The sequence below is a fragment of the Mytilus edulis genome, chromosome 3 (assembly GCF_963676685.1).
Source record: "Mytilus edulis chromosome 3, xbMytEdul2.2, whole genome shotgun sequence".
Lineage (NCBI taxonomy): Eukaryota > Metazoa > Mollusca > Bivalvia > Mytilida > Mytilidae > Mytilus > Mytilus edulis.
Window position 1 is genome coordinate 9,123,594 of NC_092346.1, and position 26,535 is coordinate 9,150,128.

Sequence of the window (26,535 nt, forward strand, 5' to 3'; positions counted from 1 at the left end):
GAACTTAGAGGAAGATCAATTGGGAAAGTCAATAATCACATGGCTAAATCAAATAACAAAACGCATCAAAAACGAATGGACAAGAACTGTCATATTCCTGACTTGGTACAGGCATTTTCAAATGTAGAAAATGGTGGATTTAACCTGGTTCTATAGCGCTAACCTTCTCACTTTAATGACAGTCTCATCAATTTCCGATATTTTTACATTGATGCGTTAAATAAACAGACACAATAAATAATGAATTCGTTGAAACAATGTTGCATTCTGATTGATGGTTTTTGCTTTATTAGGGGGATTGTACATGTTGTAAAATGAAGGAAAAAATTAAACAAAACCTTTGACCCACTTTTCATATTAAAGTCTTGAAATTTTTTTGAAACACCCAAAATATATGCATATGACTCAGAATTATTTAATTGTAATAAAATGTAGGATTAATTATCTACTTATGTCAAATTTAAAGGGAATATTTTTTTCTATCCTTTTTCATATGCAACCTAGAGCGACGTACTATGATTTGTTGGTACAACACATTGTCAAAAACATGAAGATTATCTATATTTGATCACAATACCTCGTAATTTGGTACCTTTTCAGTTATGTCATTGAAAACATATCACATTTTCGTAAGAAAAAAAAAGACAGATCACTTAAATCGAGCAACACGAAACTGACAAAGTTTTCGTGGTTATGAACTGATAGTCAAAGCTGGTTCATTTTCATTTTATACCTGCAGCAATATACGTTTCTATCTCTAAAGATAATGACGTTGATCGAATATTGACCTATCTTTTAGTCCGTTCACGTATGACATTATGACAAATGTTTTTGAAGGCATTTTGGGGTTCCCTATTGCAAATTACGAGATTTACCAATGATAACAATGCATTTGATAATAAAATGTCACTTTCGACGTTCTGAAAACCCACATAATGGATTTTATAGAAACTTTCACATTAACCTTTTTATTCTCTGCATTCACACAAAAAGGACATTACGTAATCATTTGAAAGGATTTTATCAGTTAGAATTAACCCTTCATAAAGTCATCAAATGAGAACATGCATAAACCAATCGGTTTCAGTGATAAGCTCTGAGATTTAATTAAAATTGATGTGTAAAATGCATTTGAAAGATTCAACATTATTCCATACAGAAGTGTTCACGTTGAATCTGCTTTAAGGGAAAAGATTTGCACTGACAATCATGTCTTGTTCAGATGACAGTTACATAAAGTTTGACGTGGTTAGTGAATGAAATACATTATCAAGTTTCCATAATCAGCTAGAGAAGTCAATGTTGTCTGATAAGGTTCTCAAAAACATGCAAAACAATTTAGTTGGCAAATATATACCGCCACGTTTGTGTTCTTTATAGAAAATATATGTAATCGTTTATATTACCAATTGGTCAATTCAACATAAAAATCTTGGAAATTAATTCACTACATTATTTTATTTCATTTTAATTCTTAGCACAAACTTTAGAGAGAAAAAAGCAAATGATTTCATTGTCCATACTTGCCTTTGTTGGGGAAATGTCTGCACAACTGAAAACAACGCATGTAATATTAACGTCGTGCGTCCGAAGCGGTTTTTTTTTTATAGGATTTACCTTCATCAGGAATGATCAAAACCAAATAGTTCTTATAAAACCACATACATAATTTTATAAAAACCTTCACAGAAACAGTTTTATTTTCTATATTTTAACAGAAAGTGACATTACGTAGCCAATCTTATCAGTTGGAATGAACCCTTCACAAAGCAGAAGAATACGTATAACGCAATGTGTTTCGGCAATAAGCTCTGAGTTTGAATTAAAATTCATGTGTAAAACGCATTTGAAAGATTTAACAATAATCTTTACAGCATTGTTAAATTATAATCTGTTTTTGAAATACATTAAGGGAAATATATATTATCGGACAGTCAAGTCCTGTTCACATGGCAGCTACATGCAGTTTGACATGACTTGTTAATTAGACTTATTTCCAAGTTTACATCTTAAGCTATAGAAGTTATTGTAGTATGATAAGGTAATGCAAAACATGCAAAACAAATCAGTTTTGAAATGCAGGCCGTCTATTTTGCATTCTTTATAGATAGTAAATGTTATTGTTTACATACCCTATTGTGTCGTTGTTGTCCAATTAAACATGAAAAATATAATATTGAGAGGTTTATCTAGCTATAAAATCAGGTATTATCCACCATTTTTTACAGAAGAATAAAAGTCTGCACTACCACATCGTTGGATGTCGAATGCACATTCAAGAATGATAACTATCAGGAATATAATGTAACGGTTCCTATTTTAAATTAAAAATGCAAAACCTTTAGTTGATATTTTGCTTTGTCATGTTTGTGGAGTGTCCTGTGTCAAGCTTACGAAGGCATATGATGGAAAAGCATGTTTACGACAATACAAAAATAGTTATCAAAGGAACCAGGATTGTAATTGAGTACGCCAGACGATGGTTTCGTTTACATAAGACTCATCAGTGACGCTCATGTCAAAATATTTATAAAGCCAAACAAGTACGAAGTAATAACAATGTTCTGCACGTATCCGTTAGTCATATAAACTTATGAATGCTTTATAGTGGTTTACTTTTACAAAACTGTTTTATGAGTTGTCTCATTGCCACTCATACCACATCTTCCTATATCAAATTATGAATGTATTGCATTTGCTCTCTTTGATTACTGGTAAATTGCGTGCAGAATGTTAGCTTTTAAATCTGTTTTTTTTTTTTTTTAATTTTAGATGAAATCGTAGACTTTATAATTCGATGAAATTGTGCATCATGAGTGATGAGTGTATGATTAATTAAGATGGATGACAAAGAAACAAAATCATTTCAACACTTTTAATATCAAACTATCTGTGAATTTACACATTGGATATTGATAGGATGTCTCTTTGTTATTTATTTAAACGAATAGACTACAGCGGATTAATGCAAGTAAGGCAATATTTCACACAATTAGGTTTAAAACAACCTTGTAAATATTTACATCCACTGTATTTGAACTTTGGTGGATAGTTGTGTCATTGACAATCATACCACATACTTTCAAACGAGGCAGCTGATACAAAGAAAATAAAATGATTGACACTGAATGATAATGTTTTTATGGGCTTAGTTGGCATGTACGATTGATCACTAATCAAAATAGATATGATACCAAGGTGACACTATAAAATCATAGTAAGCAAAAAACCAACAAACTAAAAGAAAGAACAAAACACTTCACCGAATACAAAAGGTTCAGCAACATAAAACCAACTAGATTTTTATTGCTACTCTTTGAAACTCAATGTTGGTCTTTTCTCTTATCAATTACCTACAGTAATGAAAGAGTTCACAACCTTATCTTGAGGGATACATTTCAATCATTTAAAATTTTACTATTATAAAATACTCTTTTAAATTGCTTATATCATCAAAAAGGTTTCTTGTTGGTTTTGTTGTTGTTTTATTTGTTATATTTTTCCATTCTCTTTTATAAAACCATCATTGTTTTTGTTGGTAACGATCTTGTCTACAATTTGTTTATCAAAACTGTTTTAATTGAAAACATTCATAATCGGGATGTATCAGGTTAGCGTAGTAAATAAATGGTAAAATTTGTACATACTATTTCATGAAATTTTAGTTCACTTATCTCGTAACATTTGTAAAACAAGAATCATGTCCCGCTCACACTGTCTTACTTCATGTTTAGTATACCGAAAAGTCAAAAAGTTTCCATACATTTTTAAAATTTCACATAAATCAACAATAATTTTCCTTTAATTAGGTACTTTTTATTTATCCCCACATATCAATAAAACAATCTATGCATAGGTCATTGGAGATTTGATAATAGTAGAACAAATTCATGAACTTTTTTTACGACGATTTGATGTGCTTTCTATACAGATGTACATCTATTTTTTATGAAATAATTTTTAACATTTAAGAAAAGAGAAGAGTTGACACTTTTATCAAAATTAAGTTCAGTTTGCATTGAACACACCGCAGTTTTACTCAAAAGTTGATCTACCGACCTAATAATGGAAATTTTTTAAAAATTGATCACTTATGTAGCAGAAGTGTGTAATTGAGGGCTATTCCTTGTATGGTTATGAATACTTGGAACATGTTTAATCATTAATGGAGAGTTTTAGTGATTATCTCAAGACTTTCGGATTTCTCTATTTTAATTTAAATCAATTGTATGTGTAATATGTATTTGTAAGAAATGACATTTGATATTACATATTTTATTACATAAGGACCAGGGATAACAAAAAAAGAATTAAATCGCGGATGTCTGAAGGAGATATTCTTTTTAGAAAATAAATCAATGAACATACGAAGAACGAATAAATGTTACAATTTTTTCTATTTTTTATAACGATTACTTTCCATCGAGGGAAATAAGTTGATAACTATTCATACATTTGAAAGAATTTGCAATCAAATGTAATACTTTTTTTTGTAAGACAGCAATTATTATTTGAATTTATTTTATTGTAGATATATCCCATTACACTAATAAAGTTGCAAATTTAATAATCTTGAACTAAATTCAACCTCGAAAGAATGACGAAAAAGTTGTATCTTAAAGTTTTAATATGAGAGTCTAAGGGCCAATTATTCCAATTTCAGTGTGAACGTAATCTACTTGTAAATGTACTTTGATGCAAGCATTTAAAAAGATCTGAAACAACTTGTAAAATTTATATAATGAAAATCTTGCAGCTAGACTTTCATGACCAGTTTTCCTTCTGTTTTTCTATTGGTAGCGCGGTTTACGATCATTTTAGATATACATTGGAGCGCTTTAAAACCAGGTTCAATATACCATTTTCTACAAACGAAAATAACTGTACCAAGTTAGGAATATGACAGTCGTTTTCCATTCGTTTGATGTGTTTATCACTTGATTTTGCCATTTGGTTAGGGACTTCCCACTTTTTTGTGATTTTTGGTTTTTATGATAACCTTTGATTGACGGCACGTAATCTTTCCCATCAAGAATAGTTCGTGGTTATGGTTTACTCATTCTATCTGTAACTGTTATTATATTTTGCAACTTTTGCAGATTAGTTAATATTCGTTGGATACCAATTTTCGTGGATGTTTTGAGTACAGGTCAACCACGAATTTAAATGTTTAACGAATTGTAAATTTTCCATTGGTTTGTATGCAGACTTTGGCAAAACCACGATAAAAATATTCACGAAAGTGTCAATTTTCCATAATGAACGAAAGTTGGTACCAACGAAAAAAAAATGAATACACACACAGTATTATACTTCATAGCAGAAATTGTTTTTGAATACTTATATACATATAGGTTATATATACTTAGATGTTTAATGAAAACCACAACGAATAAGTCAATGTGTTTGAAAAAGGGTTTCGATACCAATGAGATAATACATTCAGCTGTGTACTCAGTACTGAAATCATTCCTAATAAATGTTCTGATATATCCCATAGACAAATAAACAAATAGCTAAGAAACTGAAGAATTCATTTCCCTTCCATCATTACCGAACTGAACAAAGAAATAACACGACGGGTGCGGTATACGGTGCAGGAAATGCTTACCCTTCCAGAGCACCTGATTTCATTCCCGGTTTTTAGTGGAGTTCGTGTTGTTTCTTATTTATTATTTATAACTGTTGATGTAGATGTCCTTTGGTTTTTTTAGTTTTGGTTTACTCCTTGGTTTTGATTGTTATTGTCACTCCCTATGGAAAAGTGACCATTATTTGTATACACATTTGGATAGTTTTGTTTTAAAACATTTCAGGTTTTTATGCATACATATGTTTAGATTTGATCATGTCTGACGAAGGGAAACCCAGAAAAGCGCACCAGAAGATTTTTTTTTAAGACAGATCAAATTTTGCAGAAAACAAACATGTTTCAGTAAAATGCACTGTTATACTCAATCTTCAACCTTACTTAATTTTCTTTTATTGAGTCGAAGTTGTGCTGTAAATTTTCAATATCAACGTGCACTTATTCTCTGAAACAAATTGGTTCATAATTTTGATGTCTGACATATGTTGATCATCTTTGAGACCTTAAAATTTTAGATACAAATGTTGAGTAACCATATAAGGTGACCTGTGTTTAGACAAACTTTTCTTATGTTTGTCTAATTTTTAAATTGAAGTCTTCAAAATTCTTCAAATAAAAATGAGTCGGGTAATTTTGGACCACAGATCACTTGCAATAGAGACAACAAGTCAATCAATTTGTGAGAAGCAAACCTCTATCAAGGAAATCAAGATAGGAAATTCAAACCTGGTAATATCGTACCAATTGAGAGATTTGTACTACATAAGCAGGCCCTGTTGGAAAGTTGCTACAAAGAAATAGAAAATTCAGAACTGGGAAGCTGCAGACATCTCTTATGTCGTAGAGGTTTGTTTTCAAACGACCCTCATTGTCATTATTTAGATGTTAGTCATGATATGAGGCAGACTAAATTGTATCTGTAGTATCTTTTATATCAAGTTCGATTGTATAGATGCGATCAATATTTATGATTTGAAACTATTTAACTTGAACGATGTAAGATAAATGCGATTAATTTGAATTTACAATGCGATTTTAGCGTAAGAAGTAGTAAATCATCTCTGAGTGTGCTGTTTATTTGATCACATTCAGTTATGTCACAAGTATCTCGTTGAAACGCCCGAAATTAGAATTGGTGTTACAACCCTTTACATTAAACAAAAAGGAAGCAATTAATAAAATTCTTAAAAAATCAGAATCTAAACAAATTCTATCAAAACCAAACTGTGTGTTAACGTATAACATAATATCCAGCCTTCATAACCCATATTACAATTGGTCGTACGAGTCATATACGCTATTACGTTATTTCATTGAATGCGCAGAGGAAGATAAAGTTCCCTACATTTTTCTACTTTAATTTCATAGAAAAAAGGTCAATGTAATAAAAAGAATAACTAATCAAAGAATTCAAATATAAAAAAAATATTCAACTCTTGACCGAACAACACTTATGATTATATTTTCTATTTCAATTCTTCGATTAGCTATCCTATAATTATTGCTTGATTTGAACGTTAATATATATTAGTTATAAGCATTACTTCCTATTTGAAATAATTATTTTCAAATCGGTATACCGTGTAATTCTCAGACCGTGAAGGAAGCTTTAATGCAAAATATAACATTAAAATGTCTTGTACCACTCAGTAGCTTCACATTTTCAGTGTAGATTTTATCTTCTATACCAATTCTGTTGTTGCAATTTTTAACAATATTTGTTGAATCAAATAAAATAGCTATTCATATATTAATATGCTTGCAGCGAACAGTCTCTTTTTTCAAAATTGTGCAATTTGTACAAAATAATATGTTTTATAAAAAAACTTAATCATGCGGACAGTCAGTACAAGTATTTATCATGCAAAAATGACATTGAGGTCTACATCGATTGAAGCGTTTTTTAGTGCAATAACTAATTTTTCTTGTTCTAGAATAGTGAGTGTCGTAAAAATTCATGTCATTCCATTATCTGTAAATAATCTCAATTGAAATGTTTTTGTTATCTAACATTTTAAAAGTTCAAATGGCTTTGATATTTATTGATTTGAACAAATCAAGATGTACCCGTATCTGTGTCATCTATAGCCATAAACAATATGTCTCATTGACATACAACAGATGCCCTTTGATTGTAAGAATTTCATTATATATGGCTTGATAAAAGTTAGTAACGTGCTACTATTATCAAACACATTTTCAAGATTCCGCCTGTATATTTTGAATTATCGCTATTTTGTGCATTTTTCTTTTGATCTTTTTTTGTGATAATTTTCATATCATGCTTCTCGCTTGAGATGGAAATATTATTGCTAGAAACTAAGGAGGTCACGTGGCGTTGCTAACGAAATTGAAATTGACAACGTCGTCATAGGTAAAATAGCGATAAACAGATTATCATTGGTCATCTCAACTCGATTGCTTTTCTCACTTTCGCTGTTCCAGCTCAAGCGAGAAAATCAATCTCGTTGAGATGATCAACGATAATCTATAATTATAAGAGTACATTATACAGTATACATGTGTATTTGGAAATAAATTACGTTCGTTACTCAGCAGACAGACGACAAAGATGTTAAACCACAATCTAAGACTTGGTAAAAATGTCGTTAGGTAATTTAGACACAGACACATCGTGTCTATACTATATCAATTGGTAATCGTGTTTATAAAATGTTTGAAGTGGTTTTTTTTAATCTTTCCTCCTTATTACTCTGGTGGGGGAGTTTTTGCGTAAGGAGAACACTCTTGTGAATGAAGTGCGTATGATGTGAACATGCACGAGCAAATAGTTATCAAAGATAATAGGCTTACAGGTAATATTCTTTACAAAGCACAAAAATGTCAATATTCACCTCTGAAGCTTACAAAACCTCCAAACAGACTTATTTAGAAGGGATATAGTTACGATACTGTTGTCAGGTCATTAAAGATTGCATATTTTGGCTTTAATATTTATTCACCTATAAGGTCTTTGCATCGAAACTAGACACATTTATTTAGAAAAAAAACAGTTGTTGGCATGGCACAGGTTATGTTCTTCTCATTTATTTTATGATTGTATGATACTCAACTCCTAGCGGGAGGGATTGTGCCTGATATTCATATGATGAAGACATAATCTTTCAATCAGTTTAATTGAGGTGTGAAGCTGGCTTGTCAGTTAACTGCTAGTAGTCTGTTTTTATTTATGAACTATTGTCATTTTATTTATTTTCTTTTGTTACATCTTCTAAAATCGGACTCGAACTTCTCTTGAACTGAATTTTAATATGCGTATTGTTATGCGTTTACTTTTCTACATTGGCTAGAGGTACAGGGGGAGGGTTGAGATTTCATAAACATGTTTAACCCAGCCGCAGTTTTGCGCCTGTCCAAAGTCAGGAGCCTCTGGCCTTTGTTAGTCTTGTATGATTTTTAATTTTAGTTTCTTGTGTATAAATCGGAGTTTAGTATGACCTCCATTATCACTGTACTAGTATACATATGTTTTAAGGGGTCAGCTGAAGGACGCCTACAGGTGAGGGAGTTTCTCGCTACATTAAAGACCCATTGGTGGCCGTCGGCTGTTGTCTGCTCAATGGTCGGGTTGTTGTCGCTTTGACACATTCCCAATTTCCTTTCTTAATTTTATTACAATTAAACGTTGATTTAGCCACACAAATAATTTACTGTTAAATATGTTTTACAGACGAAAACGACGGCTGTCATATAAAAAAAAATATGTTCTATGAAAGGAAAAAGAAATGGGCTTAAATCTCTGACCATATCTTTGTCTCAGTTTAAACCTAGATTGGTCACTATCAATCCAACGAAAATTGACAAGTATCAAGATTATCATTTGATTGTATCAGAAGTGTTTGATTGAATATCTTAGAGTGTCAATTAATCGCAAATTAGAGCGTGTCTGGTAGCTTATAAACAAATAACAGTCCAGAAAATTTTACACATAAAACCGGAGACCGACTTATCACACATTCCGAGACAATTCAGTTACTCCAAAATTGTTCACAGTTATACATGACCTAGTGACGTTTGTAGGTCGCGACTTTTCATGACGAGTTTTATTTTTCCGTTTTCATATTGACTACCGATTGCAAATCGCGTCTGCAACTGCAAAATGAACGCAACATTAAAATAACATATAACTATTATACTATACATCATGCACAACCTGGTACATCATTAAAACTTATCAACCAGACATCAGGTTTTGTTGTTATTTCGTACGGAAATCTGGTGCATCAAATGCATTAAACTATTGTTTTAATCAATTGTGTATTTAATCTGTTACATGTGCAAAAACAAACATGTAAAAGTCAACTGGTATTTGCTTTTAATCAGAAAAGTTATCATTACGCAATAATAACTGCTCAAGTCTAAAATCAATTGAAATGAGATTGCATCTAGCCAATGAAAGAGGTAAACAAAAGTCACAAATGCACTTTATTTCATTTGTGATTCAGCTTTAAATCAGGTAGATCATTAATGTCCTGAAAAGTGCATGCTTATGACAATAAAGCTAAACTGGTTTTTTTACAAGCATCAGTAAATAATCTTAATTAAATAATTCTTCTTTGTTTGCAGTGTGCTTGTCTGGATGGGCTTGATGTTTACTTCTATTTGAAAGTCATGTTGTATCCTAATTTCTGACATTTAAAAAGAAACTATTAAGACTTTGCTTCAATTATGAAGCCTTAAAGCTAAGAATAGCAAATATAATTTTTAAACACTACTAGGGTATAGTTTTACGTATTTTAAAAATACAATACCTATTATTTACGGATCTTACTCCTCTACGTTCAGATTGACTTTAGATAATACTAGTTTGATCTTGGTAGTTTTATTTTATTTAAATGACTTCGTGAGTCTTTAACAAGATTAATTCATAAAATGGATCATTATATAGCAGATACAACGTTTGACGTTTAAAGGAAATTTAAATCCCTCATGTATTCATTTAACAATTTTACATATTAGTTGACGAAATATACGTTTTTGTTTTAATTCAATAACCATTATTTTACTTTTTAACACAATTGTAAATTTCTTAGTTTTAGCAGACGACAAATTTATGTTTCTTATTGAAGATAGGAACATGTTGTAATACAAAAGTAACTCAGATAATATTTCACAGGTGCTTCAAGTTCCGGAAAAATTGTTTTAGGTAATATTTTGTTTGTTTGTTGTTTGTATTATGTCATCTATCCTTTGTTTACCCTTACGTATTTCACATATGCGTTGAATGGTATCTTCCAACTTTTTTTCCGAAACAGGATATAAGGTACCCAAGAAAAGTATCAATTGAGTTTCTTGGCAACCAAAATCTGTTTTTGGACATAGATTATGTGTTTTCTAGGATCATCGTGAATTATGAAAACGAATAATACGAATTATACAGCTGCCTCTTTTTTGTGGAAATGGCTCGTTATTATCCAACAGGACCGATGATGAAGTATGAAAGAAAAGTCCATTGAATACATGACACCGAAGTATCTTTTGGAAACTAAAGCGAAATCAAAATCGAAAGTGATAACAGGTGCTCTGGATATATGAATTTATCGTGTAATCCAACATTTGTTATGGAACACTCGTAGTGGTACCCTGTGGTAGAGACCAATTTTGAGTTAGTTTTGGTTGTGATCAAAAGGATTAAATGGGAAGCAGTTACGAAAATATCTCACACACATGATAATGATGACAATGGGTATAGAATGACTTTTGCAGAGAAAATATGTAGGAAGGCTGATTAAAAATCAATAAAGTATGTTCATGAAGTTGGAACGTTAGGCAAATAAATAAACAACAGTTTACACAAAACTCAGAAAACCGGAGATTGACTTATTCAACCATTTCGAGGAAAATCTAGTTGCTCCGAAGTTTTCGCAGATATACCTTGACTAGTGACGCTTGTCGATTTGAACTTTACACGAGTTTTATTTTCTCGTTTTCATATAAGTCTACCAGTTTTAAATACAACTGATAAGCTGTAAAATGATGACAAAATTCAAATCTGATATAACTATACATTCATTAAGACTTTATCAACCAAACATCAGTATTCTTTTGTTATTCTGCACGAAAAGCCGGTTCATTAAATTACTGATTATCTTGACAATAGACAACCAATTGTGTACTTGATATTTTCAAATCAAACATGTTAAATTCAACTTGTATTTGCTTTAAATCAGTTATCATTACCCAATAATGCTTTAAAATGTTTAAAATCCATTGAAAGAGATTGCATGCAGACAATGAAATAGGTAAACAAAAGTCACAAAAGAACTGTATTGCATTTGTGATTAAATTTTGATCAGGTAAAGCATTAACGCCCTGAAAACGGCGGACATATATGTCTGAAAAAAGTAAGAAACCACGGGAGTCAAAATATAAGACGGGGATAGTATAAAACATTTATTAAGGGTCGATAAACCTTTAATACATAAATTGTTCTCAACATAAACTGCGATTAAAGCTATACGATGTATTCGGGGTTTATAAAGAACAAATTAAAGGATGAATTTGATACAAGAGGAGAAAAACATCTATAGTCAAACAAAACGATAATGCCATGGAAAAGATAAACAACAATTCACTGAAACCTAAACACTAAAAACAAATTAACACAAGCGTACAATCTAGTCAAAAGTATGTTCGGCACAACTTCTGGGTCCTCAATGCTCTTCAGGTTTGTACTCATTTGGCTCTGCAACTATTTCGATATAAGCGTCATTATCGAGTTTTATGTAGTCGAAACGAGAGTCTGGTGTATCAAATTATAGGCTTGGTGGTACCTTTGCAAACTTTTAGTACTGACATTTGGTTATAAAGTAAAATAAGGAAACACGCATTAAAAGTAGGATTGCACTGTGTATGATATATATTCGTGACAAATAATGAAAACATTGTACTGTGGATATTTTCTACAGATGACCTCTGTGTAGTCTCCAGTGGCATTTAAAGGTAAGTACAAGCAGTGGTATATGCGTTTACAGATTAACTTCCGGGATTGATTCTTTAGGTTTAATTGCAAACATCATTCAGTAAACAGACACCTCGTTAGCAAGGGTAATAAAACAAACGTCTGAATTAAACTTTGCTTTATGCATTTATGGGTTGGGTTTGATTGTGTTAGTTTTCCAAACGACCAGTATCTTTTGGGAATTTGATAAATGTAAACTGTCGCTTGTCATAATATATAGGGAAATACATAAGTTGACAGTAAGAGTACACATAAGTCATCAAAAGAGTACAAATAAGTCATTAAAAGGTAACCTTTGATTATACATGTTCCTAACATATATGCCATCGTAATTTTGTACTTTTAGATTATCGTACTGTTTACCTCAACTATTGTATCTGTATTTATATTGTATGTTTCTCTGTGAACTTGTATTTAGTATTTAGAGAATAAGGTATTACGATATAGTGCACCGTATTGCCATTGCAGTATAAGAATTAGGTATTGACTGCCTGGTTATCATCTTAAATAAACTGAAAAATTTAATAAATGATTGCAACTGAAAATTTATTGTCAATCTTCAACGAAATACCAGTTGCCAAGAAAATATGACCCGTCCAAAAATCCGACTGCACCTCAATATTTGTTTTTATTCTGTAAACAGTATTTAAAGAATAGTTTCTGCAATGATTTGTGTCTCAAATCTTTTTAAAAAGAGGGACAGAAGATACCAGAGGGACAGTCAAACTCATAGATTGAAAATAAACTGACAACGCCATGGCTAAAAATAAAAAGACAAACAGACAAATAGTACATAAGACACAACATAGAAAACTAAAGACTAAGAGACTCGAACTTCTCCAAAAAATAAAGGCAACAGTAGTATACCGCTGTTCAAAAAACAGGGGGGTGATCTCATGTGCTCTTGAAGGGTAAGCAGATCCTGCTCCACGTGTGGCACCCGTTGTATTGCTAATGGTATTATAAATTCGGTAAATAGTCTAATTCGGTAGGTCACATTCGTAAAACGGGAAGGGTATTGCAGTTATGACATAAGGAAGATATCCGATATCATCTTTTAAAAGTCTATCCATAATATAAATTATTCTAAATACTTTAAAGCTATTTTGATATGAGCATCACTTCTGAGCCTTATGTCTTATTGTCATCATAAAACAGATTCAGTATAAAAGAGGGACGAAAGATACCAAAGGGACAGTCAAACTCATAAATCTAAAAAGTCCCAAAACATCTGAAGTTTTCTCGAAGGTTATTTGTCTTTTTGGAATGTTTATTGTCTTTTAATGTTTTGGTGGTTGTTTTTCATTGTTTTGTCTGTCTTTCAAAAAAAAGTTATGACACACGACAGCCTCCTATAAAGTTTCCTAAATGGGACAAGCACATTGAAATGTAAGGCACAAATTATATTTCAAGGATCTTACATGTCACCATTTTGAATCTCGAAAAGTAGGCTAATAGTTATCAAAGGTACCAGGATTATAATTTAGTACGCTAGACACGCGTTTTGTCTACATAAGACTCATCAGTGACGCTCATATCGAAATATTAAAAAGCCAAACAAATACTAAGTTGAAGAGCATTGAGGATCCAAAATTCCAAAACATTGTGCCAAATACGGCTAAGGTAATCTATGCTTGGAATAAGAAAATCCTTACTTTTTCTAATCCTATATATAAATAATTCACATGGTAACACACAACAAAATTCCAGTGAGATAAAACATAAATCAAAGAAATGGAATAACAAAACAGAAGTATAAACAAACCAAAAAAATTGTATCGCAGCTAGTCAAAGAAGGCAACCTGTTTTATGTGAAATCCTGACTTCCCAGACTCGAAAACCAGTGATGTACTTCATCGCAGATGTCATACAACAACATCATAAACGGAAAGACAATATGTAATGCAAGGACAATAAAAAACTTAATTAGAATTTAAAGACCAGAAAAATAGACAGTAAATTATTTTGATGACAGTCATTTATTGTATGCTCTAATTCATTTTGACTTCTAGAATCATTTAAGGTCGATGTAACATTATTCAGTTCAAAAATCAATTTGTTTGTTTCAAGAGTGTCATAGACAGTTCATGTTTTGCCGGTATCAATCAGTTAGTATTCTCAAACAAAATTAAACCTTTCACTTTTTTTTTTATTGGAAAGAAGATTCCAAATAATTGGTAGCATGACTAACATTTGAAACTTCTGTAATTTTTTAAGATTAAGTAAAGTATTGAGATGGCATACTATCAAATTTTATGTTTGTTTGCACTAACTGACATTAGATTTAATAAATAGCTTTTTGAGCAACTATGATATCGATCATCCTTTGTTTTTTACTTTTACCATGAGCTTTTAAAGTTTGAATAACTCTTCAGTTTTGTTTTTTTTCGCCTCGTTGTATTAAACATTTTCTAAACAGGACATTAAAATGGTCTCAGGTGGTTCTAGTACACATGCAAAATATTGTACTGTGTACATAAGCTTACTGCTTATTTCCTTGACACTTGTTCGGAATCAATAGCAGTCAAAAACAATGCTAATGCATCGTCGCTTGTAACGTTCATTTTTTTAAATTGGATAACGTCACAAATTTTCATGGCATCAAATGTAATTTTAATTTCTTGATGATCTGAACGTGACATTTGTTAAATCTCAAGAGGCACTTGAAGGTTAATGTTAACAATGTAACATTGGGTTCAAGGTTAAATCATCATAATATATTGTAAGGATAAGACAGCAATTTACAAAATAAATCAGTATTTATGTGAATTTAGGGTAATACACAAAGGTCATTACATGCAATTGATTTGTCTAATTTACATGTCAGGTTCTTGTTAGTTTTTGTTTGTTTTTACATATCTCCAATTTGTCAAATGTGGATGATATAAGCAATTTGAAAGATTAAGTGAAGTTCCTAAATAATTAGTTAAATTCTATGGGAAATATAGGCAGGGATAATCACAATATCAAGTTTATGTGTAATAATCCTTTATTATTAATTAACAGCTTTCCTATATGAAGTCAAGATACAAAGAGCATACACAATATATAAGACAATGGGATTTAATTGCATATAACGGTTTTATCTCGCATAGAGTTGCCAACATGCATTCCTGCTTGTAGGTTGCATTTCTGTAAATATTAACAATGCAATTTCCCATAGGAGCACCTTTTACGGCTAAAACTGTACCACTTTTACTATGAAGTTTTGAAAAAAATCTTATCCTAGAATTGATAGTTCATATACACTACAATTTTTTCAAAGGTCAAAATATAGGGCTGTGCGGCATATTTTAAACGTTTATATGCCTAGAACTTTTCAGAGTTAAACTAACAATAATTTTCGGAACGACCCCTACGTCGAATGAAGGGTAACCACAGATTTCCATGTAAACAATATGGACATGTATATTTACTGGTAACATTCCCAAGTTATGTCGCTATGCGATGGAACACAGAGAGCATAACTGGGAACCAGTATGTAAACAAAATTAATTTTCTATGAATATTCTAAATCTCCCCAAAAGAGGCGTGGTTTGAGAAACAGCTGTATTTACAAAGTGCAACCTGGAATGCTTTAAGCAAAAATGTGACCTTCTGTCACATACGGAGGATGATCTGTTTACCCGTAATAAGCGCCTGATATCAATTCGGTTTTTGGTGGGGTTTGTATTGCTCAGTTTTTAGTGTTCTATGTTTTTCATCCTGTTGTTTGTCTTTTGGACTTTTTCTATTTTCGCCAAGGTGTTGTTAGTTTATTTTCGAGATGAGTTTGAATGTCCGTTTTGGTATCTTTTGCCTCTTATTTTATTGATCATATTGTAAACAAGAATACATCCGACTTTTAACAGGTCTTTTGATTTTATTGAAGTTCTATAACGGTGAAAATTTCATGTTTAAAGCAGACATTTGAGAGTATTTTTTAAAATAGAATTCCTTATATATACATTAAAAAGTTAGTTTCCTATTGATTATTTATGTTTCAGTTGGCTCGGATGTCTTCTTTTATCATGGATTTTGAAGTAGTAGATAACAGTTTGTCTAGATCTTTAATGAAATATGCAAATTTTAAGAGTAGTTTTTATAACTCATGTGTAAAACTGTTGATGTAAATATGAAGAAACAAATGTTTTACCACACTTACGGCTGATATTTCTTAAATAAAACACCATATATGTGTTTGATTCATTTTTAGCTTTGCCAAATAAAAAATAACCCAGCTAGTAGAGGAGATAACTCAGATAAAGTAATTTTGTTATAGAAAGTGGTGTAAATTTTCCTAATTTGATATGTAGCAAGAAAACCATTTCGGTCTTACATTTTATCTTAAAATTTTATCATGTAGTTTTATTTCTCACAGAAAATTGAATTTTCCATGCATAATCTATATGTTTGGCTTTTTAATTGTTTTGATATGAACATCACTGATGAGTCTTATGTAGACAAAACACGCGTCCGGCGTATTAAATTATAAGCATGGTACCTTTGATAACTTCTCAAGGACTACTTTCCACCGCATATTTTACTATTACTGGCGTTTATTTGCGTAAAGTAAATCGGCATATTCCTAGGGTAGAAACTTCAAAGTAGTTGAGTGACAGTGAAAAACTTCGTTTGTCATACGTTACTTGTCCGTGACCATATTGTATTATAATATGCATGTGACTTTTAAAATCTTGTCTTGACATTTTACCTATGGCGCCTTTTTAAAGAGTTATTATCATAAGTTATATCTATGCTCACTGAACCAGACATTGTTTAATGAGAAATTGTCGCATAATATCGTTTTTAAAAGCTTACTTTCCAAAAAAATACAAATGTAGACAAATTGGATCTATAAAATGGAGCACTGACATGCTAATCACCGTCAAGTGCCATTATTTATTTAGACAACAGTAGTTTACCGATGCTCATATCTAATACAATGACAAATCAAGGTAAAAACAAAACTTAAGGATAAAGGGGAGCGGCAGGAGAAACGTGTCCTGAGATGCATGAATCATCCACTATGCGAAGCCACACTCAATATTAAAATTTCACAACCGGTAATAGAGTTACAGATGAATATCATAAATCTAGATATATAGATAGCGTGATGAGACACAACCATGTGAAATCAGTGCACAAAGGAGAAGGTCCGGTAAGGGCCGATTTTGGCCTCAAATTTCAAGTTTATCTAACAAAAGATTTTGGACACTTTTTATACACTTTAGTGTCTATTTCAATTGATTCAATTAGTTTATGTGAAAGATTTAAACTGATTTAGTCATTAAAACCGCTCCGATTCAAGCTTAAATATGACAAATATATCAAATATGCCAAAAAACGTCATTTTTCAAGATGGTTTTCGTCAAAAATGAAAGTGGCCGCATCCGTGTTCATCCTCAACCTTTATTCATGTTATGTATAATCATAAAATACATCTTACATTTCAATATTATGAATGAACACGAATGCGGCAACTTTCATTTGAGACGGAAACCGTCTAAAATATAACTAAAATGCTTAAATTGTGAAGATTTTAGCAGTTTAGCATGACTTAATGATGTTAGTACCCGATATATGTGCATTGTATTGTAAAAACAACAGCCCATATTTATGTAGCAGAATCATTCTACTTTCCAGTAAATAGCTAAAAGATTACCTTTATACAATTTTGTAAAACTGCTATATATAAGGGGCCAAAAAGGGGTCTTACTGAACCTACTCCTTTGTTAATAAAGACAACAGTAGTATACCGCTGTTTGGAATTCATAAATCGATTGATAAAAAACAATTCCGGGTTACAAACTAAAACTGAGGGAAACACATCAAATTAAATATAAGTGAATACGACACAACAGAAATACAACATCAAAAGTTAGTGGCCGTAAAATTTACCAGTTATTCTGTTTCAAAACTTCAATGCAGCCTTTTTTTTTTATGAAAAGAGGACATCATTACATAAGTCGAATATTTGCGTCAATATTCGTTATATAGAAAGGAATGACAAAACGAGAATGGTTTCTGCTACCGAGGTATAATACAACAGATAAAGACAAAACAATATTTATACAAAACATGCATGCAAGGTAAAAGATTATACACAAAACATCAACAATTTGGAAAAACTACACTCTGAAACGTCTCACACAAACGAAACCATTTCCTACAGTTATGTATTTTGAATATACGAACAAGAAGATGTGGTCAGATCGACATTGAAACAACTCTCCATAAGAAACCAGATGACATAGAATTTAGGTCACTATACGGTCAACAAAGAGCAAAGTTAATACCGTATAGTCAGCTTTAATAGGGCTCGAAATGACACATGTAAGAGAATACAAACGGGGAAAAAAGCGGCCTAAATTATGTATAAAATAATGAACGAAAAACAATATGCTAAACAGCTACAAAGGACAATCACTGAACTAATTGGAGATGAGTTCTTATGTGTTTTTGTCCTACTCAAGAATTTGCTTCCTGTAAACAATTGGAAAATAAACGAATTATAATTAATGATAAAAAATATTTACACACAAAAACAGTCAAGTTATAGATTTTTAATCAATCTTTATCACTCCAAAACATGAACGGTCCCCGATCGTCATTTGTTTATCAGCTTGTATTGAAATCTGGTCTTTTTCGTCCAACTGTACGAATGCTATGGAAGATCCAGAGCTATAATGTCCACTATTACCTCCAATAAATCCCCTTGATACTGACGTTTTATTTCTCATTATTTTGAACGAAGTTTTGATAGAAGTAACCGTAGCAAATACCATGTACAGACCACGATCCTTGCAAGTAAAGATCCCGTTTCTATACTGAGATGACGGTGTAATACCATATATTGTTTTTATGTCAAGTATCTGTAGCACTGATCCAGCGCCACTAGCCGTAAATGATCCTTGTAAACATGCTACCATGGAAACTACAAAAAACAAATAATAATATAAAATGAGACACATCACTTTCTTCTATTTAACCCGTGGAAATAGTTTTATGTATATATTTCTTTTTCAAATCTATTTTTAATTTGCTATAATTGTACGATTTATTGCATTTCAACAATGCAGCAAAGAAAATAGTATGCGTGGTTTTTATTTTGTGGAAATGAGAGACAAGATTCGATCATATCAATGGTAAAAAATAAATATCTATAATGCAATTTATGTAAAATACTTTTATGAAAACATCAACTAGAAAGCATTTTTAAGGGGCATACTTTTCTATTCTCATTGTTAGAACGTGGAAATAGATCAGATTTACACCATTTTACGAAACTACTAAATGCAATATTGACACCAATGTCAGATGGGTTATTAAAATGCTTTTCTGTAAGAGTTACACGATATCAAGGCATTCATTAATATATTTTAAAGTCGTAGAAATATAGACAACATCATGACAAACAAAATATAAGTTAACAACTGCTTCATTAAAAGCTAAAAATTGACTAACTTTTCAGCTGCTCAGAAAGTCGGAGGCTTTTCCTATTCTACAACTTATACCCTTTATGTTACTAACCTCTCTTTCTGTGCTTTAAAGATTCAATATCAGACTTCATTGACGCAATGCTCTCTCGCATGCCAGCAAGTTCGTCTCCATTGCCTTTACCAAGATCAACTTCAGCATACACAGGGGCTCGAACTCCATTAGCTACACACCAGAAACACAGTACACTACAGAAAATCAACATCAACATTTTCCAGTCCAAAATTCTTTTTCAGAATAATTATGAACTTTTGATGAAATGAAATGTGAAAAGTAGGAGTTCTTGGTTGTTTTTGGTGGTCTGTTTTGTTTTATAACAACATACGTTGAATGTATTATGTGGATAAGTTATACCTTGGCAACACGTGTTATATTTTATGCATCAAATTTCAGTTGCGTGTCAATGTATTGATTTCAGTTCTATCCTGGAACAACAGGGATCGATCCTATGGAACAAAGAGAGTGTTTTACGTGAATTTGCAACAATAGTTAGAGATTAAAGAACTCAGTCATGGTCGAGAGAAGATTCGCAACAATCAGCCTCCGGCTGTTTTCTGCTTTTTGGTCGGGTTGTTGCTTTTGACACATTCACAATTTTTATTCACAATTTTTCATACAAATTCATCTATTTCTCTTGTAAACTCTAAGTTAAATTATTACTATGTAGTGTTCTTCCTTCAGGATATTTTTTCTTGAAAACGTAGTTAATAAAAAAAAAGACGTAAACTTCAAGAGATGTGTACAGGTTAATCTCAGTATTTTGAAATATACAAAGAAATAAGTACACATCAGATGGTATGATCAATTTTCTCGAATTCTTTTATTGACAAGAAAGTTGCTGTGTTCGTTGATTAGTTTTGATATACTTGGTATAAATCTTGCGGAACAGATAGGACTGCCACACTCGCTTTCCACGTTACTCCATTGTGTGCTTTCTTGTTGATTCGCACCACCTCTCTATCCTATCTCAAGGCTTCTTTTGCTTTGATCCTCTCCAGTTGTGAAATGGGCTTTCATGTCTCCGATGTTCTTGATGGTTCTATTCTATAACCCGTCTATTTGTGGAATTAACAGGCTCTTTCATAGTATTTCCAACCAATCCTTCCCTGTAGATGTTTAATCACGCGTGCATTTGTAATTGAACACCTTGATTCAAGCTGTAACTCTCTAGGGGAAATTGTCGTTGAAGATGCGAATGTTGTTGTTTTCTGTTATAATGTTTGACGTTGATTTCTAAACAGGCTTCAGCATAGGAAAGGCATGACTTAATTTTGATTTAATATCTATATCTGTTCTACTTATTTTATCCACGATGCAATTTGTCTTTTTCAATTCATCTGCTAAAATTAACTTTTTCCTCCTTTTCCAGGTTTTAACTTTATTATCTTTTATTTCATGATGTTGATTTTGATCGTTAGTTTTTTGTCTGTTTCATTGATTTTTATAGTTTTGTCTATCATGTCTTTCAGAAAGCGCTATAGTACGACCAGTCCTTTTAATATAGGCCTTCAAACCCTCTTACAAAATTCAATTGTATACTTCTTAATGCAGTGTTTAATAATTGCTCTGTTACATAGTCATCATGCTATCATGAATAATGTAGGAGTGAGTAGGTGTCCTTATTTCACATCAATATTTACGTGAAAAGAGTAAGTGAATGATGATTCATTTATAACATGGACTTTGAAAACCTAATACAATGCTTTGAACATTCGTACAACTTTAGGTGGTATTCCATTATGCCTAATCAGCTGTCACAACCTTTCTCTTTCGACACATTCGCATATTCTACCAAAATAAACGAAATTAATGAAGAGGAAAGATTGCAATTCTTCTGAGTTGTCAATATTGGTGCGCACAGTTATAAATTCAGGTTCAATCCACCGTTTTCATTATAAGAAAATGCCTGTTTCAAGTTAGGAATATGAAAGTTGTTATCTATTCTTTTGATGTGTTTGGGCTTCTGATTTTGCCATTTCATTAGGGACTGTCCTCGGAGTTCAGTATTTTTGTGATTTTGCTTTTTAATATTTGGTAAGAAAAGCTACTGCTTGAACTTAAACCAGTTTGTTAGTCTCGAAATGCCCGCTCAATTGCATCTTATTAGATTGAGTATAACACGGCTCAGTATTTTACTTGTTACAGATAGAACTCAAATACCTATCGCATTAGCCGATATATTTATTGAATCTTCACTAACATATCCGTTAACTTTTCTGTTGGTATCTTGTCCTCATCCCAGATTTTTTCAGGAATTTTATATATATTCGAAGATTTGAAGGCTGCATGTTGTAAACCTTCTATGCCTGCTGATTTTCCTTTTTTTTTGGTGATATGGTGGCCCCTGTCACTTCATATTTCTTGATATATTATCAGTTTTACATTTTTACCTATAATGTCTGTCTTTTATGCCAAAATGTAAATGCCAATGCAATGTAAGTTTGTCCGACTGCCATACAAGTGAGAGGTTTAGTTAGCTAAAAACAACCAAGTTTAAATCCAGTGGTTTCTACATAAAAAAAAGCCTATATCAAGTAAGGAACATGAATTTGTTTGAACGTGTTTGATCTTTTGATTAAGCCATTTGACAAGGAATTTTCTGTGTTGAATTTTCCTTGAAGTTTTTTATTTAACTTTTTTTAATTTTCAAATCTTACCCTCGTTTTACTATTACTGTTTAGTCTGGTTCTTAATTTTCCATAATCATCTTCTACTGTTTTCGACTAGGCTATTTTACGAAGACCATCTCAGAGTTTATGTTTTCAGGTCGCCCTTATAATCAGCAAATTTCTTGCAGCTTTACTTGTCCGAAGTGGATTTCTGAAAACCGTTGCATGGCTACAAGTTTATGTTCTTCTTTGTTTTATACATCTATGCTCTTTGTTGTTAAGTTTAACAATATAGGAGAAGGAAAGAATAAAGGGTGCAATCAACAGATTATTTTTCAACTACTGTTTGTGTGGGAGACGTTTGTAAAAGCCTCCTGTTACAGTGATATATTACTGTTGATCTGAGTGATTCGTATGTATACTTTATTGACTTGAGTTATCATTGATATGTTCATAATTATAAATTAACTCTTAACAAAGCTTTGAGTTTTTGAAAAACTAAGGCTTTTCTACCTCATGAATATATTTCCTTAGCTGTTTTTGGTCAAACTTTTAGGAATTTTTGGTCCTCAATGCTCTTCAACTTCGTACTTCATTTCACCTTTTAAACAATTTTTTATTCGAACGTCACTGATGAGTCTTATGTAGACGAAACGCGTGTCTGGCTTAAATATAAAATTGTAATCCTGGTACATGTATCTATGATGAGTTTATTATTATGTAAAATGAATTAAACTATATCCAAATTGCATCGTTTATCGTTGTTTTTCCTATTGAATGGAAATTTTACATAATTTTCTTTCGACTGAATGCAAGCTGTTTTAGGATACACATGGTTCAATGACAAGGTAACAAAGCTTAAAGTAAAACAGTAGTATCGTATTTTCTTAAATGCAAATTAAAAAATTACATCTGCGTATCCTCAACTATATTTGTCCAGTTAATTAAATAACATACAAAAAAACTCTGAAGAAAATCCAAAACGGAAAGTCCATATTTAAATGCAAAATCAAACACTCAAATACATGTACATCAAACGCATGGATAACAACAGTCATATTTCTGACTTTGTACAGACATTTTCTTATGTACCATTATATCAAAATTATTTTGAAAATCTACTGCCTTTAAATAATATCAATATATTGTTATGTTCTGTGTATTTTATCAGTCATACACATGTATCCCCCCTTTCTAGTCGACAAGACTGTCTCTTTTAATTGATATTCAAAATGAATAGAATCACAGGTTTATTGTCATTGTATCATCCAGCTGATGAATGGGGCAACTTAATGTCGAAAAGAAATTTTAAACACATCAAACTGCAGGGCACAGAAATGAAGTGCATGTTCAAACTTATTGCAGCTCAGTACCCAGTTCTTAGATTAGGTACTGGCACCAAAAAACATTTTTTGTGTGGTTAAAAATTTTCCAGAATTGTTAAAAGAAGGATTACATCTCTCTCTTGAACAGCTCTAAGTCTTTGTCTAGATTTGGCTATACTTTATTTATTTTTTTGTTTCGTTATAATAATATAATGATTTGAACCAAATAAGAGCCATTTCATTGTAGATTTGCGATATATGTTTGGCTTTATAAATATTTTGATATGAGCGTCACTGATGAGTCTTATGTAGACGAAACATGCGTCTGGCGTACTAAATTATAATCCTGGTACCTTTGATAACTATTTACACCACTGGGTCGATGCCACTGCTGGTGGACGTTTCATCCCCGAGGGTATCACCAGCCCAGTAGTCAACATTTAGGTGTTGACATGAATATCAATAATATGGTCATTTTTATAAATTTCCTGTTTTCAAAACTTTGAATTTTACGAAAAACTAAGGATTTTCTTATCCCAGGCATAGATTACCTTAGCCGTATGTGGCACAACTTTTTGGAATTTTAGATCCTCAATGCTATTTTTGCGTTATTAGAATTCCATTTATTATATAATGCCATTGATTAGTTATGTATAATAGATAACCAATAATTTCGAAATAAAAAAACTCAATGATAACACCTAATATTATCACTTAAGTAAACACTATTTAGTTTAATATGTTATAGAAAAACAAAGTAATTTGTAGGGGAATCCCCGTTATCAGGATGATTAAGATAAATAAAATCAAAGTTTACAACAACAATGGCAGGTAAGAATAACTGGATCATCATTTTCTTTTTTAACTCGTACTATTTCAAAATATAATCGTTAAAACTTGAGCTTAAATCATTTCTTATGATAAAACAAATGATGATGTGCTTTATGCACTTTCAGGATAAATACTCACAAGGAACGCTCAAAATTTTGAATTTGCTTAAGGAAGTTGAAGCCTAAGTTTATATAGTATTTCTCAATTAATCATAAAGTAATTCTAAAATGATGGTTATTGAGCCTAATATTAAACGTGTCCCTTGTTTCTCCCACATACTGAATGCCACAAGTGTCACATGTTAATATATAAATTGAGTTCTTTGTTTTACAGTTGGAATTAGAGAAGATGGTATAATTTTGTTTAGTAACGGAGCTGATGAAAGAACTGCTTGTATTGGCAGATTTACAACACAAACCATTCCCTCGACCACATTTTTTATAGCAACCGGGAGATGGAATAGACTGTTTTGCTAATACAGATGTCACTAATTTCTCACTGATGTTTTATACATAACTATAACTAGTCTAAACATCAACCCATCATTGTTAGATCTGTAAATTTCCTTTCGCAAATTTTTTGTTCTTTCCTCGCCGGGATTCGAACCCTTGCTACTGAGATATCGTGACACCAAAATAGTCTGCACTGTAGCCGTCCCTCTAGACCACACGACCACCTGGGCTATATATATACTGGACTGATAGGGACATTTTATTTTTTTTACTTATAGCACGAAAACAGGTTCGGTGACACAATTTTTTTTTTATTTTCTTAAAGCATATTATAAAACCTATCTTTTTACAATTTATTTCAAAATTCTATTTCATAATGTTTTTTCGTGAACAATCTAACCAGATCTAGGCAATTTTTAACGACTTATAGCTTGGAAAAAAGAACGGTGACGCATACTTTTATTGTGTGGGTAAAAAACGCATAGTAAAATCTTGCTTTCGGCAAATGTAAGAAAATTCTATCTCAGAAAGTACCTACTTATGATCTACCTTAATATATATGTTCCAACATTTTTACCCCCGGCACATTTTTGCGCCTGTCCCAAGTCAGGAGCCTCTGGCCTTTGTTAGTCTTGTATGATTTTTAATTTTAGTTTCTTGCGTATAATTCGGAGTTTAGTATGACGTCCATTATCACTGAACTAGTATAGATATTTGTTTAGGGGCCAGTTGAAGGACGCTTCCGGGTGTGGGATTTTCTCGCTGGATTGAAAATCTATTGGTGAACTTTTGCTGTAGTCTGTTCTATGGTCGGGTTGTTGTCTCTTTGGCACATTCCCAATTTCCGTTCTCAAGTTTATGTTCAAGTTAACTTTTTAAAAATAAAACATTATTTTCCAGAATCAGCCACACAAAATTCATCAAAAGCTTTGTTTATGTATATGTGTCAGAATATTGTTGGGACAGAAGAGCACGTGAAAACAATTAGAATGATGAACAATGTCAGGGATAATATAGAAAGCAACGTCGATTCGACAACCATCACCAGTGGCAGTTACGGAGAGGGGCTGGAGTTGACATGTAGTGATCTATATAGATGCACGTTTTAAATTTCATTGAAGTTAGTGAAAATATAAACGTTCATTTCAAATCTAATGCAACGCATATTATAATGACAACAGAAGATGCACAGCCAGGTTACACACATTTACGACTAGTGTACTAGTATTATCTCAATCCCGGTTGTCAGCACTTTTTGTGATGACAT

At 31.9% G+C, this 26,535-nt stretch overlaps 1 protein-coding gene across 1 annotated transcript; it reads right to left on the bottom strand.

The window, feature by feature from the left end:
• Positions 1–19,102: 19,102 nt before the first annotated feature.
• LOC139514779 (uncharacterized) lies at positions 19,103–20,355 on the bottom strand. Its single transcript, XM_071304411.1, has 2 exons — positions 20,085–20,355; positions 19,103–19,488 (listed from the first exon to the last, which is right to left on the bottom strand). The coding sequence occupies exons 1-2, from the start codon at positions 20,260–20,262 to the stop codon at positions 19,118–19,120; spliced, it is 549 nt and encodes a 182-aa protein (XP_071160512.1). The 5' UTR covers positions 20,263–20,355; the 3' UTR covers positions 19,103–19,117.
• Between the last annotated feature and the right edge of the window lie 6,180 nt (positions 20,356–26,535).

Excerpts from the sequence above, each read along its gene's own strand:
- LOC139514779 (XM_071304411.1), bottom strand. The coding sequence starts at position 20,262 with ATGTTGATGTTGATTTTCTGTAGTGTACTGTGTTTCTGGTGTGTAGCT. Across the intron at positions 19,489-20,084 it reads TTTAAAGCACAGAAAGAGAG|TTTCCATGGTAGCATGTTTA; the intron begins GTTAGTAACATA and ends TGTTTTTTGTAG.